Source organism: Rana temporaria, chromosome 1, assembly GCF_905171775.1.
Source record: "Rana temporaria chromosome 1, aRanTem1.1, whole genome shotgun sequence".
NCBI classification, from domain to species: Eukaryota; Metazoa; Chordata; class Amphibia; order Anura; family Ranidae; genus Rana; species Rana temporaria.
In genome coordinates, this window is record NC_053489.1 from 550,293,150 (window position 1) to 550,308,585 (window position 15,436).

The following is a 15,436-nucleotide window of genomic DNA, read 5'->3' on the forward strand; positions in this document are numbered from 1 at the left end:
TTTCGATCGTGTGTACACGGCATAAGAAGGTCTACAGTTTTTGTACCCATCCATCTCCAAAAAGGCCCTCAGTTCCTGTCATCTTCCCTCTTCAAGTAGGTGTCCAGTTTTTGCTTTATCCATCTCCAAAGATGTTCTCAGTTCCTATTCCCATAGAGGTCATTTTAAAGGTATTATATATTCAACTGTAAACCGTCCTTACATTAGTTTATAATATTTTTAGGGAACACTGGAATGGGTAAGCTCTTCCTGATTGTACAAAGCTAGAAGGGACTTCAACCCTTCAGCTCCCATCTAAAACTGACATTTCAGTTTAAAGTTAAATTGTAAAACCTTTTAAAGCGGATGTCTGCTGAAAAAAAAATATTAAAAGCCATCAGCTACAAATACTGCAGCTGCTGACTTTTAATATTAGGACACTTACCTGTCCTGGAGCCCAGCGCCATCCGCAGCAATGGACGAGCGATCGCTCGTCACTCTGCTGCCCCCCGCCATCCTTGGTGAGGGAACCAGGAAGTGAAGCGCTCCAGGCTTCACTGCCCGGTTCCCTACAGTGCATGCACGAGTCGCGCTGCACCTGCCGATTGGCTACCACTGTGTACTGGGAGCCGAGTGTTCCCAGAACACTCGGGGGGGGGAGCTGACATCATGCCTGCAGTCTGCCTGAGACTGTGTGGCCGGAAGTGGGTGCAAATACCTGTCTTTAGACAGGTTTCTGCACCCCCTCCCCCCTGAAAGCTGTCAAATGTGACACCGGTGGAGGGGGAGGGTTCCGATCAGCGGGAGTTCCACTTTAGGGTGGAGCTCTGCTTTAAGCAATATAATATACAGGCATACAAATTATAAGCACATCTGTCAGACCAAAGGCAGCCTCAAGCTTGTCAAGAGGACTCTGCTGCAGAAAAAAATTAAACAAGAAATTGCAAAAAAACTGTAAATTAGGCTCACCAAAACAAGACTGCCTGAAATGCAACATTGTCATAAACTAAAATGGACAATATATGTTACAGGAACTAATATCATGATCATGCAAGACGAGTTACTTTAGCACTATAAGGTCTTTATTAGGTTAACACTGTGCAGGCAAATACATCTTCATACTGTATACTGACAGTAGCAAATTATATTTTTTTTCACTGGGTATTGATTGATAGCAGTGAAGCTAGTTCATATATTCAGTTCTTTATGGAACATATAGGCTAAAGTCAAAGGCCAAATGTTTTAATTTAAAAACAAACATGACTACTGAAGCACAACAAGGACCAAAGCCTTTTTAATATTTTTCTTGCGTGACACTACAAGATCAAAGAATTTCATAGGTACTAAAGTAACACTTTGGTTGTGCACATAAACCCTCGAGTCACAAATCAATGAAGGACAATACACCATACTGGCAGATCAGAAACCAGCTTTGGTTGGCTGTCTGAACTAAGTCGCTAAAGGCTGCATTTTGATTTGCCGTCATTAGGTGTATGTACTTCTGCCACCTTTTTTTACACCTCTGACTGCAAATCCTTAAAGCCATGTTTGCAAATCTTTAACATTGCAGTATTGGGGAGTTGGCATCTAGAACAAATGCAGGTTGGTTTTGCAGCTATTAAATGTAGCATATTTTACCATGCCATATAAAAGCTTACCATTGTAACTAAGGTCAGAGATATCTTTGTCAGTTCATACTGAAACATTCAGTGAGGTTGAAATACTAGGTACATTTGTTGAACAAGATTGGTATTCATTGGTGACTTATTTGCAAATCAAATGAGACTCTTTTTTTATTGAATCATTGGGTTCATGTTGTGAAATATGGTACTGGTACTGTCTAAAGTGAACTATGTATGTTCATCAGGGCCGCCATCAGGGGGGTACAGGCAGTACACCTGTAAGGGGCCCGGAGGTCCGGATGGCAACCCCCTTTAAAAAAAAAAATATATATATAATTTATTATTAAAGGGCCCAGAGGTCCCCAGGGCCCTGGATGGCAACCCCCCCTTTTTTTTTTATATAAATGTTTATTTTTATATATGTATTTTTTTTATTTATTTTTTATTAAAGGGCCCAATGGTTTATTTTTTTTATTTTTATTAAAGGACCCAGAGGTCCCGGATGGCAACACCCCTTTTTTTGTCATTTCTTTTCATAAAAAAAAAAATATATATATATTATAGGGCCCAGCGGTCCCCAGGGCCCCAGAAATATATATTTTTTATATATATTTTTTATTTATTTTTATTAAAGGGCCCAGAGGTCCCCAGGGCCCCGGATGGCTACCCCCTCTTTTTTTATATACATTTTTTTTTATTTCTTCTTATTGTAAAGGGGCCCCCCGCTACTCAATTTGTCGTGGCAGGCCCACCCCCCCTCGCTTCTCAATTTCAGGCGGCAGCACCCCACCCCCCCCGGGGGCCAATGCCTGAAGCTGTGTAAGGGGCCCCATAATTCCTGATGGCGGCCCTGATGTTCATGTATTATACAACAGTATACGTGTAAAAAAAATCTCACATTATACACTAATTTGCCTTGATCCTCCCATTAAGCATCTCAGATGTGCAGCAAGATTTTTCTTGCTCCAGATTTTTAAACATGTTCAAAATGTTTCTGCTGGTTTTTGATAAGCTAGTCATTGCCAGTGCAGATCTTTATAGGGACAGACATCCTATGATGCTAGGCTCATTGGCAGGCATTTCTTTTTTTAACCAAAGACAACACGTTATTAAAAGGCGATTAAACTGATATAACTAATTGGCTATTTTTTGGACATTGTTTCTTTTGTAGGTGCTGCATGAAGCTGTAGAAATCATTTGCATATGGATTTTATAACCAAGATTTATTACAAACAGCAGTGGTCTTGCTATTGTTTTTCTGTCAGGTTGCAACCGTGTATAAACATCAGAAGGGTAATTTGTAGGGAATTGATCTTTCCTCTGAGCTGTACCTTGTTTCCAGAGTTAATAACTTTTCTCTGCTTTTAAACACTGTAATCATTTACTTGTACTGTGAAAGTTCCATTTTATTTGGCACAAAGCATCTAAACACAGAACAAATTGTTCCTGCTGTCGACTTTATTTGCTCATTGAATGACAATGATCACATATCCAAATTAAAAAAAGGAAAAGACAGGACTGGAAAGCATCATTATTATTTCTTACATTATGAAAAGACTAGATAAGTCAGTGACATCAGGGTCACAAAGGCTCCTATTACTAAGCAACAAGCAGCTAAGAGATTGATAAAAATGATGTACTCTTTCATAACACTACAACTCAAAGCCCCCACATGTTCCAGTCATTTTGAGGCCAATCTTTATTTTGCCACTGTAAATCTCACATTTTACTTTATATGGAATTCGTAACCAGATTAGTAGTAGCCGGAAAGAAATCTGTTATTCAGGAAAGGCGTTTAGTAAATATATTATATATATATATATATATATATATATATATATATATATATATATATATATATATATATATATATATATATATATTTTTTTTTACTTCTGTGTTTTCATTATATGTATTTAAAGCATTTAGGCAAAATTGAGATATCCATGGAAAAACATAATTAGTATTTTTTTTTTTCCTCATAAAAGTAATTTATTTTTTAGAATTGCAAGTATCCATTTGAGAATCGATTAAGGTCTGGCAATTCTGAAATATCTCGATTGACATCTTGAAATATCTAATCAATCACTTTGATCCAAGGTATAACATTTTCTACTATACCTTGTTGTAAAAAAATTCTCATTTTAGAGTTAGTACACCAATGAAATGGTTGACTTAACACTAAAATTTGAGTATGGAGTTCCTTTTCATGGTATCCTACTACATCACAATTTTTCTTTAGCCATTGCAGAGAATAAATTGAGGCTATAGCAGGGGCGGACTGACAACTCATGGGGCCCCCGGGCAATAGAAAATTATAATTTTTTTTCTTCTTCTTTTTTTTATTTATTTTTTTCGTGTTGTTTTTTTTTTTTTTGGTTGGTTTGTTTTTGTTCTGTTTTTGTTTTTTGTTGTGCCGGCTTGATAAATAGGAAGGACGATGAAGATTATCTATACCGTCAGTATATCTAGAAAAGTATGTAAGAGGGTGCAATGAGTGAAGGCCTAATGTTGCACTTCCGGCGCCCAGTGGTAGTCAATTACCTCAACCGAAGTGGTGGAGATGTGATATATACTATTATAAAGTGATGGGACAATCCCCACAATAAAGGTGGAATTGCTCAATGTAGCAGCTATTTAAGTTAAATGGTGACCCATCTAAAGATATAGAAATAGGTTTATCAATAAATTGTGAACTGGTGTTCAAAAAGATAAAAAACAGCGCTTATGAGTGGGTAAGTGACCACTCAGTAATAAATAATCCCAAAGATCGGTGATGGTGTGATAGGTGATAGACTATGGTACAGGTGCACCGAACTACCAAGAAAATCACCTGAATGTGGAATACTCCCCCAATTGGGGTGCAGACTTACCACAGTAGAATAAATTCTATACTCAAACCATCAGATCAACAGGTACTGTATGGGGTTAACTTCTCAGACGGAGACACATGAAAGGCAAAAAAACACATACAAATTGCATAGTGTGATATTGCACAAAGTCCTGCTGATATAGGTAAACTAGTGGTTAATGCCCGTACAGTGTATCCAACGAAAATGAACATATAAACAAATGGTATCACCGCTATCGCCGACGTCTTCCAACCCCCAGGGGCCGCGCGTGTGCTGCGGGAATAATAAGGTGTTTTTCCTTGCTGTGGTTGGCGTCTGGTGGAACGCGGTGGAACGCACTGTTGTCTTCCTGTGTAGCGCTGTCTGTAGCCACGCCCTGACGCGTTTCGTCACTTCCGACTTCAACTGAGGGCGTCCTCAGTTGAAGTCGGAAGTGACGAAACGCGTCAGAGCGTGGCTACAGACAGCGCTACACAGGAAGACAACAGTGCGTTCCACCGCGTTCCACCAGACGCCAACCACAGCAAGGAAAAACACCTTATTATTCCCGCAGCACACGCGCGGCCCCTGGGGGTTGGAAGACGTCGGCGATAGCGGTGATACCATTTGTTTATATGTTCATTTTCGTTGGATACACTGTACGGGCATTAACCACTAGTTTACCTATATCAGCAGGACTTTGTTTGTGCAATATCACACTATGCAATTTGTATGTGTTTTTTTGCCTTTCATGTGTCTCCGTCTGAGAAGTTAACCCCATACAGTACCTGTTGATCTGATGGTTTGAGTATAGAATTTATTCTACTGTGGTAAGTCTGCACCCCAATTGGGGGAGTATTCCACATTCAGGTGATTTTCTTGGTAGTTCGGTGCACCTGTACCATAGTCTATCACCTATCACACCATCACCGATCTTTGGGATTATTTATTACTGAGTGGTCACTTACCCACTCATAAGCGCTGTTTTTTATCTTTTTGAACACCAGTTCACAATTTATTGATAAACATATCTAGAAAAGGAAAAAAATTGGAACTGAAATGCTCTGTAAATTCCTTCTATTGCAGAATCGATTTGAGATATGTTATATATGTAATACGTATGCAATTGAAGTATGTTTGTTTGTATAAAATCGATTAAAAAACAATAAAATATAGAATAAAAAAAAAAGAAGATTATGGGGCCCCCGGGCTTACAGATGGCCACCAAACCAGGAGGCATTACAGAGGTGGGGCAACTAAAATCTCAGGATTTTCACATCAAAAACGTGTCGGTTTTGGACAAAACAGGGACAGATGTAAAAAAAACACAGATTTTTTACATACTGTCCCTGGTTTTAATGAGCCTGGCAACCCTGATGGGGCCCCTTAGTGGCATGGGGCCCTCGGGCAGTGCCCGAGTGCTTCAATGGTCAGTCCACCCCTGGGCTATAGAAATATTTCCTAGCTTGAATCAAAACTAACTACTGTATTTATCTGTGTATAACATGCACAAGTGTATAACACGCACGCTAACTTTAAGAAGGAGGTTGCAGGAAAAAAAATCCACAGCTCCCTACACGGGGAACCAAAGACTCCCTGTACGGGACACAGACTCCCATTCATTATAAAGCCCCCCTGCACTCCCTGGAGGCCCCCGGTAAAGTTGAGAAAACATCACTGTCAGCCTTTTCTCATACACCGCTCCTCCTGTGTCACTGTTGTAAATCGAAGCTTCTAAAAACCTCAATTAACACCGCTCTTTCATGGACCAGGTCATGTGACTGCTCTCCTCTGCTGATTCATTGATGGTCACATGACCGCTCTCCTCCTCCAATCAAAGGCTACACTCGAGGAGGCAGAGCGGTAGGAGAAGAGGGGTGAGAAGAAGCGGTGTTAGTTGAGGTATTTAGAGGCTTTCATTTACATTGAGGGTGGCACAGGAGGAGCGGTGTATTAGAAAGGCAGTAACGTTTTCTTATATTTAAGGTATGCTGGCAGAGCTGTCCCAGGGCCAAGAGAGGCGGGGCAGCTGGCCTGACACCCCACCAATGGGTGGCACCCGGGGCGGACCGCCCCCCATTGGTAATAAAAAAAAATATTGGTGTATAAAACGCAGTTTACCGTCTATTTTCAGGGTAAAAAAGTGCATGTTATACGCCAGTATATACAGTAATAATAATTATATAGTTTAAGATGCTCTGAAGCAAAGGTATGCAGCTCATTGTAGTGAAGTACACTCTCTGGCCGCTATTTTAGGTAAAGCTTACTAGTATCGGGTTGGACCCCCCTTTTGCCTTCAGAACTGCCTTAATTATTTGTGGCATAGGTTTAACAAGGTGTTGGAAAAATTCCTCAGAGATTTTGGTCCGTATTGACATGATAACAGTTGCTGCAGATTTGTCAGCTGCACATCCATGATTTGAATCTCCTGTTCCACCACATCCCGACGGTGCTCCATTGGATTGAAATCTGGTGACTGTGAAGGCCATTGGAGTACAGTTAACTCATTGTCATGTTTAAGAAACCAGTTTGAGATAATTTGAGCTTTGCGACATGGTGCATTATCCTGCTGGAAGTAGCTGTCAGAAGATGGGTACATTGTAGTTATAAAGGGATGGACATGGCCAGCAACAAGATCAGGTAGGCCATGGCATTTAAATTATGTTCAATTGGTACCAAGGCGCCCAAACTGTGGCAAGAAAATATCCTACACACCATTACAACACCACCAGCCTGAACCATTGATACAAGGCAGGACGGATCCATGCTTTCCCCAGAAGTCACTCCGGGAGAGATGGTGGCGACAGAGGAGGGGAACATGGACTGCTGCGGGGGCTTCGATCTCAGGTAAGTAATTTATAATGAGCTAGTATGCTATGCATACTAGCTCATTATGCCTGTGTCTTGCCAGAGGGTTTACTTCCTCTTTAAATCCCTTTTCTTCTCCATTTTGATGCTCAGTTTGAACTTCAGCAAGCCTAGATGCCTTGAAGCCTCGTACACACACGATAGGTTAACCAGAGGACAACGGTCTGAAGGAGCATGTCTGAGCATGCATGGATTTTTAACCAATGGTTTTGCATACTAAACGATCGGTTTTGACCTATCGGTTAGCAATCCATCGGTTAAATTTTACAGCAAGTTGTCTTTTTTTTAACCAAAGTTTAAATAACCTATGGGGCCCACACACGATCGGTTTTGACCGATGAAAACGGTCCTTCAGACCGTTGTCCTCTGGTTAACCTATCGTTTGTACGAGGCCTAACACATTGAGTTGCTGCCATGTGATTGGCAATTTGTGTTACCAAGCAATTCAACAGGTGAACGTATATGCTCTATAGTCGCATTCTGAAGTATTCAGAACATTCAGAATGTTCAGGCAGAAGCAATTCTGGCCTCATCTTTTTTTCCAAGCTTCTGCTCTTGAAAATCATCTGCACAATCAATATTTATATGGGCTGGTGACATGAATTCATCAGCTTTAGATTTCTAATTTAGTGAGACCAATATTGCAGTAATAGATAAGTATGGAATGCATTGAAATAGAGACTGTTTTATATTTTTACAGCAGGCCATAATTTGTCGAAAACCAGTGACCTGGGGGCATTTGCCCCCTTGTCCCATTTAAAGCACTCTCCTATGTTCATTTGCATTGGATAATATATTTCCATCTGGAAGGAATTTAGTGAAAATATGTATTAACTTCTTGAGGCCCGCGCTATAGTCGAATGACGGCTACAGCGCGGACCTGAATATCCAACTGGACGTCGATTGACGTCCACCCCTTTGGGCGTTCCCCGCGCGCGCTCCAGAGCGGGGGAAACTCTGTGTTGGCTGTGTCCCTTGGACACAGCCAATTACAGATCGCCGCAAACGGCCAATCAGAGTGGCCGTTTGCGATGCGATCGGTGCGGCCAATGAGAGATGATCTCATATGTAAACATATGAGATCATCTCTCATTGCCGGCTCACACAGAGACAGCGTCCTGTCTCTGGAGAGGAGACCGATCTGTGTCCCTTGTACATAGGGACATAGATCGGTCACCTCCCCCAGTCACCCCCCTTCCCCCACAGTTAGAACACAATGCAGGGAATACATTTAACCCCTTCCTCACCCCCTAGTGTTAACCCCTTCAATGCCAGTCACATTTATACAGTAATTAGTGCATATTTATAGCACTGATCGCAGTATAAATGTGAATGGCGCCAAAAATGTGTCAAAAGTGTCCGATGTGTCTGCCATAACGTTGCAGTCCCAATAAAAATCGCAGATCGCCGCCATTTCTAGTAAAAAAATAAATAATAAAAAATAATAATTATGTCCCCTATTTTGTAGGCGCTATAACTTTTGCGCTTATTGCGATTTTTTTTTTTTTTTACCAAAAATATGTAGAAGAATACGTATCGACCTAAACTGAGAAAAAAAAGTTTTTTTTTTTAAATTGGCATATTTATTATAGCAACAAGTAAAAAATATTGTATTTTTTTTTTCAAAATTGACGCTCTTTTTTGTTTATAGCGCAAAAAATAAAAACCGCACAGGCGATCAAATACCACCAAAAGAAAGCTCTACTTGTGGGGAAAAAAGGACGTCAATTTTGTTTGGGAGCCACGTTGCACGACCGCGCAATTGTCAGTTAAAGCGACGCAGTGTCGGAAGCTGAAATTTCACCTGGGCAGGAGGGGGTATATGTGCCCAGTAAGCAAGTGGTTAAAATACATTAAAAATAAGCGTTCCACTATAATGCAAGTCTTATTGCATAGTTTATTTCAGCTACCACTTTGGAGGCACTGACTCATTTTGTTTTTGGTTACAAAAGATTGTTAGGTCTTGTTTAGCAGACGGATGATTTATACATACATGTGTTTTTCTGAATGTCTTCTAAACCACGAAAACAAAAACCACACAGTCTGTCATAACGTGTCAGAGATTTTATCCACATGTTCACAGCTACATTCCAAGCATTCATGTTAATCTCAAAATGAAAAAGTATTTGGAAGTAGTAAGGCATTTATGGCAACAAAATGCACAATATATGCGGATGAAGGCTAGTAAACCACTTCCATAACCATGTGATCATCACTGTCTTTGAATGATAATTTATATGCTATGGTATACTCACTGCTATTGATCTTGTGAATCCAATTACCCCGTGCTTTGAAGCAGAGTACACTGGTTGATAGGCAGCAGGTGTGAGCCCTGTGATAAAGATAATAAACATAATTTTAATCAATAACTCTCTACCAAGACATGTTTATTGGTCACACTCATGCAACTGGAATTCTTGGTTGAATTGTAATAACCTCACCTTAAAGCGGGGGTTCACCCAACAATTTTTTTTTTTAAATTACATCTAGCAGAGCCAGCATACTAAGGACATTACATTTCGGCAGGTCATTTTTTTTTTCTCTGTACATACCTTTATATCCTGATGTTGTCCAGGGCTTCCGGGTTCCGATGACTGCGGGACTGGGCGTTCCTATCCTTCCGTTCGATGATTGACGGCTTGTGAAACAGGTGACCTGTCGCACAACGCGCGTCACCAGATGTTGGGAAATAGCCGAGCTGCGAGTCGGCACTATACGGCGCCTGCGCAGTCGGCTCTACACGGCCGTATAGTGCGACTCGCAGCTCGGCTTTTTCCGGAAATCTGGTGACGCGCATTGTGCGACAGGTCACCTGTTTTACAAGCCGTCAATCATCGAACGGAAGGATAGGAACGCCCAGTCCCGCAGTCATCGGAACCCTGAGGCTGGGATAGGAACGCCCAGTCCCGGAGTCATCAGAACGCGGAAGCCCTGGACCAAATCAGGATATAAAGGTAAGTACAGAGAAAAAAAAATGCCGAAATGAAATGTCCTTATGCTGTCTCTAATGTAAAAAAAATAGTTTTTAGGGTGAACCTCCACTTTAAAGTTAAACTTCACTATCTCAATCAACACTGACTATTTTTAATCCTTATGCTGCTAGTATTAGTCAATTTATAGGAAAATAGATAAACATATTTATTTATTTTAGACTTTGTTTTTACAATTCTTAAGTTACTTTCTGGTTACCAGGCCTAGACAAATGTCTTACATCCCATGAGGGGCTTTCACAGCTATGCACACCCTCCTGCCTGCATGCATCAGCTAAGGGCAGAAGGATTCCAGGAAGTAAATGCTATATGAATCATCTTCCCTTACTCAAGTTGGCCACTTCCAGAAATGCTGGGGGGTGTTTTTCAAAATGATATCTTAGCAAAATAAAGCATGTAGACATAGATGGATGGGTAAGTTTGCTTTGAATATAAAAAAATGAAATAAATGGCGTGTTTGGTGTTCAGATGCAGTGTAATTTATTTTGGAGTTTACCTGAAAGTAATTATTGATATAATGCTCAAATTTTACTTTTCTGATGATACTTATTTGAGGAGCCAGTGATGTGTGGCCCTCTAAATAAAAGAATAGATGCTCTAGAAATGTGGTTATTTGTTGTCTGTGCAGACGGATGAATTTAAACGACTTACAGACATGCAATAACAGCGATCTGGGCTTTTTCTTCGTGAAGATCAGGTGATGATCTTGCATATATTGCATATATTAGAAGAACCCCAACAAGGTTGGTCACTATATAAGAGGAACAATTAATCAGATAGGTGGGAAAACCTATTACCCCCACCCCCCCTCTTCATTTACATGGACAGTCAGCTGCCCACCTTTGCCTATGGGCACCCTCTCACTAAGAGGGTGCAAGATCAAAGAACAACTAAACCTTTAAAAAAATTGTGGGAAGTAGAGTTTTTTTTTTAACAACCAGGATTGCTCTTTATTAAAATAATGGCATGGTACAATGACAGCAAACAACATGTCAATGCAAAACAACGTAGTGAGACATCAATAATTAAACAGAATATGCAGAGATGAAGAATAATGTGACAAAAATAATTTGACGACATTTGGCTGCTTGGGGCCAAATGTCACTTTTCCCCTCCCCTCCCTTCCCCCTCCCTTTCCCTTTCTCTTCCCTGTCCCTCCTCCACCCCACACACTCCACACACACCTGGTTTTTCCCCCCTCCCCCCCCCCCTTCCTTACACACCCCCCTTCTTCCCCTTTTACCCCTTGTCCAGACACTTCATGCACCACTTCACCAGTCCTCGCTGATCCTTCTTCCTTTCCCCCTTCTTCTTTCCTTTCTCCTTTACCCCTGTTTTTCCTCCCCTCTCTCCTTTCCTTTCCCATCCTTCCCTTGACATTATTATCCATTGTTTACCCTTATCCTCAATAATACCTGTTTCCCCCCCCCCCGTGTCTTCCTCCCCCTATTCTCCCTTCCCCTTCTTCCCTTTTCTTTTTTCCCCCCACCCTTTTCCTCTCTTCTCCTCTTTCCCTCCCTCCCCTCCCCTTTCCCCTTTTACGTTAATCCTAACCTTATTTATTTTAATTCCCAAACCCCCCCTCCCTCCCCCCATTTTCCCTTCTCCCCCCCCCCCCGCCTTTTTTCTTCCTCCCCCTAACAACCTCTCCCTTCCTCACCCCCCCTTTTCTTTCCCTCCCCCAATTTTCTTACCCCCCATCCCTCTCTTTCCTCTTTCTTTTCCCCCCCTTAACCTTCCCCCCCCTTTTTTCCGTCACCCACACACACTTCCTTCCACTCACTGGTGGCCCACACCTCAATAATTAACTGACCATTCCCTGTATATTTGATTTATTCTACTCCTCACCTTAATAGAGCCCGTCTAAATAAAATATCCCCCTCCACGCGCCACGGAAGGCCTATACCAGGCTCCACGTCTGATCATATGACCAACCTGGGTGAGTGCTCGGCTCCATTATATAACGCATTGTATTGAATTGCACACAATGTATACACATATTGTATATCCTGCTTGTTTATTTATATGTTTATGCATACTTTTTAGAAGAGAAAAGAATTTCCTCCTGAAGAAGCGGTAAATCACCGCGAAACCGGTCGAGGTCATCAATTCCTTACATTAAGACACAGTCTGTTTTTTGCTTTCTGTTGTGAAATGTGGGGTTTGTTCTTAAATTGTCTTTGTATTATACTTATTTTCTTTTTTGTTGAATAAATATTGATATTTTTTATCAGATTGTCTTTATCAGTGCCGCGAAAAGTCCCTTCCAAAATCCCTCCCCCTTCCCTCGACCTAAATACTGACACACATTGGCCCCAAGCAGCCAAATGTCGTCAAATTATTTTTGTCACATTATTCTTCATATCAAATGGGATGTAGGCACCTTGTTATTATTTGTATTTTTATTTTAAAAGAGGCGATACTCTCCCCTTTTTTCCTCAATTATCAATTGGGTGGATAACACACCCGTTTCTCATAAGCAGGGCTCCTCTTCCTTCCCCTTTCCCCTTCCCTTTCCCAAATTCCTGTCCCTTTACCCTGGAGCAGGACTCTGCTTACCCTTTGAGTGCCTCTAAATTCTAATTACCATACCCCATCACTCTGTAAAGTGATCGCTTGGCTATACTATTGAGTTTTTTGGCCTTTTGCCCAGACTGGATCTTCCTTCCCCCCCCCCCCCCCCCTCTCCTAATCTTATGATGGAGGTTCTCGGCACTGATTGGACTGGTTTCATGTCAACTATTCAAACATCTTGCCTTAATACGCATAAACTTGAAAATGATTTAAAAACGTATTTTTTGAAAATGTATGCTCTTCTTAAACGAAAGTCACACTTATATTGGCATATAGAATTTTTTAGGCGATATCTGTTGGAAAATATTTGCCCTATTGGGCTACGGGTACAAATTTTCCCTACCATAAAAGATCCTACACCTGAATTTAAAAAGAATTGGGAAAAGACCCTTTTGAACTGTAGCACTGAACTTATAAAAACTTTAGTGACACAATACACCCAAGATATGATAACCTTGGACAAAGAAATTGAAGGCATGAACATACAATCTTCACACTTAAACGGCAATCAAGTTTTCGCCGATAAGTGGAAAGAATTAAAACTACGTTTGGAAACCCTAAACAAAGACATTATCTGCCAAAAACAGACCAAGTTCAACAAAGACAAGACCGCCTATACTGAGGGATACGCCTATAAATGGGCCTCTGGCCCAACCGGTAGGAGAAACCCTAACCGCAATAGACACCCTGGCAATCCTAATACTGAAGTTGAGTCTGACTCATCAATTTCTTCAATGGCCTCCCAGACTAGTGGTACACGATTTCCGAGTACTCCAGGGACTATTTCCACCCGTAAGAGGTTGAGATATGGTGGAGCCACACCTCCCCAGCCACCCCTAACTAAAAAAGATAAAAAAGCCCTGAAAAGTACTCAAAAGCGTGTACCCACAGCAGGTGACCTAGTCGATACCAATCTACCCACAGAAAATCTAGCAATATCCACGTCATTACATGGTGCTATTCCCAAGGTATTGAATACTGCCCTAATGACCAACATATATACAAAAATCAGTGACGAGACTATTTTTTTAGACCTAAAAAAACAACAAGGAAACCTGGACACTTTCGTCCTAAAACCCACCCAAACCTTGCCAACTCCACTACAACCCACTCCCCTCAAAATAATCAATTGAATATTATCAATCTCACCCCCTATGCACTATCTGAGGATCAGTCTTCAGTCTTACAACTAGGGTTGGGCTTTTGCCCACTCGACCCCCTTAAAGTAACACACACAATTAAAGACTTGTACCTCTTTGCTCGTAATTTGACATATAAATTCATTTTTGATAATGATCGAACTCGTGTGAGGTTGGAGCATGAGCTCGCGGAGCGCACTAAGCAATTCACAGTGGCTGAGTTCCGTGCGCTCCGAGATCTCATGCTCCTTTACGATGAGAGTAACCCAGAAGAAATGGAGCCTTCTCCTGCTCCAGATTCCAGCCCATCCCAGGAGCCTCCATCCTTATGTCCTCCCCCTCTTTCCTCCCCCAAATTATTCCGCCTTCCGTCTAGGAAGTTTCCGGATTTAATGACCTGTCCCTCAATCTGGTCCTTCGTACAGGCCACAATACGTGACCTTAAACGTCAGGAATGGCAGAAGGCCACTCCAAACCTAACTGAGAATCAAACTAAAGCCCTGAAAACCTTACAAAAGAACCCCAAAATCGTGATCAAACAATCAGATAAGGGGGGGAACATTGTTTTGATGACACATTCATTCTATCAGGAGATGTGCCTATCCATATTAAACAACCACCATTGGTATTGTCGTATTTCCCCTACCCTTATTGACTCCTTCTCCCTCGAACTTAAGACAATTTGTTTTGAGGCCTACCATCAAGGCCTAATAGAGAAGGACACCCTTGAGTATCTTGTCCCTAAATTTCCTCGCCTTCCTACCTTCTATGCCCTCCCAAAAACCCACAAAAGTTTACAAAAGCCTCCTGGACGACCGATTGTCTCAGGCATCGACTCGCTTACAGACCACGCTAGTAGGTTTGTCGATGCCTTTCTTATGCCACATGTGACCAGTCTTCCGTCCTTTATCAGAGACACTTCGGATCTGTTAAGACACATTGAGGGAATCCAAGTCCCTCCTGACGCCCTGCTCGTGGCCTTGGATGTAGAGGCCTTGTACTCAAGCATCCCCCACGAGCAGGGCGTCAGGATGGCTGGCTCTTTCCTCTACGAACAGGAGAACACTTCCTGGCCTTTAGTGAATTTTGTTTTACAGTTGTTATTGTTTATTTTGACCAAAAATCATTTTATTTTTAATGACCAACTGTTTTTACAAACCCAGGGCGTGGCTATGGGCACCTCCTGTGCCCCAGCCTACGCAAACCTATGTCTAGGTGTGTGGGAACGTTTTTTGAATGCAAGTGAACTATACAGTAGATTCATGGACAAGATACTGGTGTGGTATCGATTCATAGACGACCTGTTCATTATTTGGACAGGTTCAAGTGAATCTTTACTTGAGTTTGTACAGACACTCAACATCAACGAGTTTAATTTAAAGTTTACGGTGGTGTTTGATGAAAGCCAGGTCCCCTTTTTGGACCTGACGGTC

General features: G+C 41.6%; 1 protein-coding gene across 2 annotated transcripts in view; it reads right to left on the reverse strand.

Moving 5' to 3' along the window:
- The window catches only part of HPGD (15-hydroxyprostaglandin dehydrogenase), a 141,689-nt gene that overhangs the window by 16,434 nt on the left and 109,819 nt on the right, over positions 1-15,436 (reverse strand). For both annotated transcript variants that reach the window (XM_040333565.1, XM_040333556.1), the window contains exon 5: positions 9,556-9,632. In XM_040333565.1, coding sequence (XP_040189499.1) covers positions 9,556-9,632 — 77 coding nt within the window. The remainder of the gene's footprint in view (positions 1-9,555; positions 9,633-15,436) is intronic.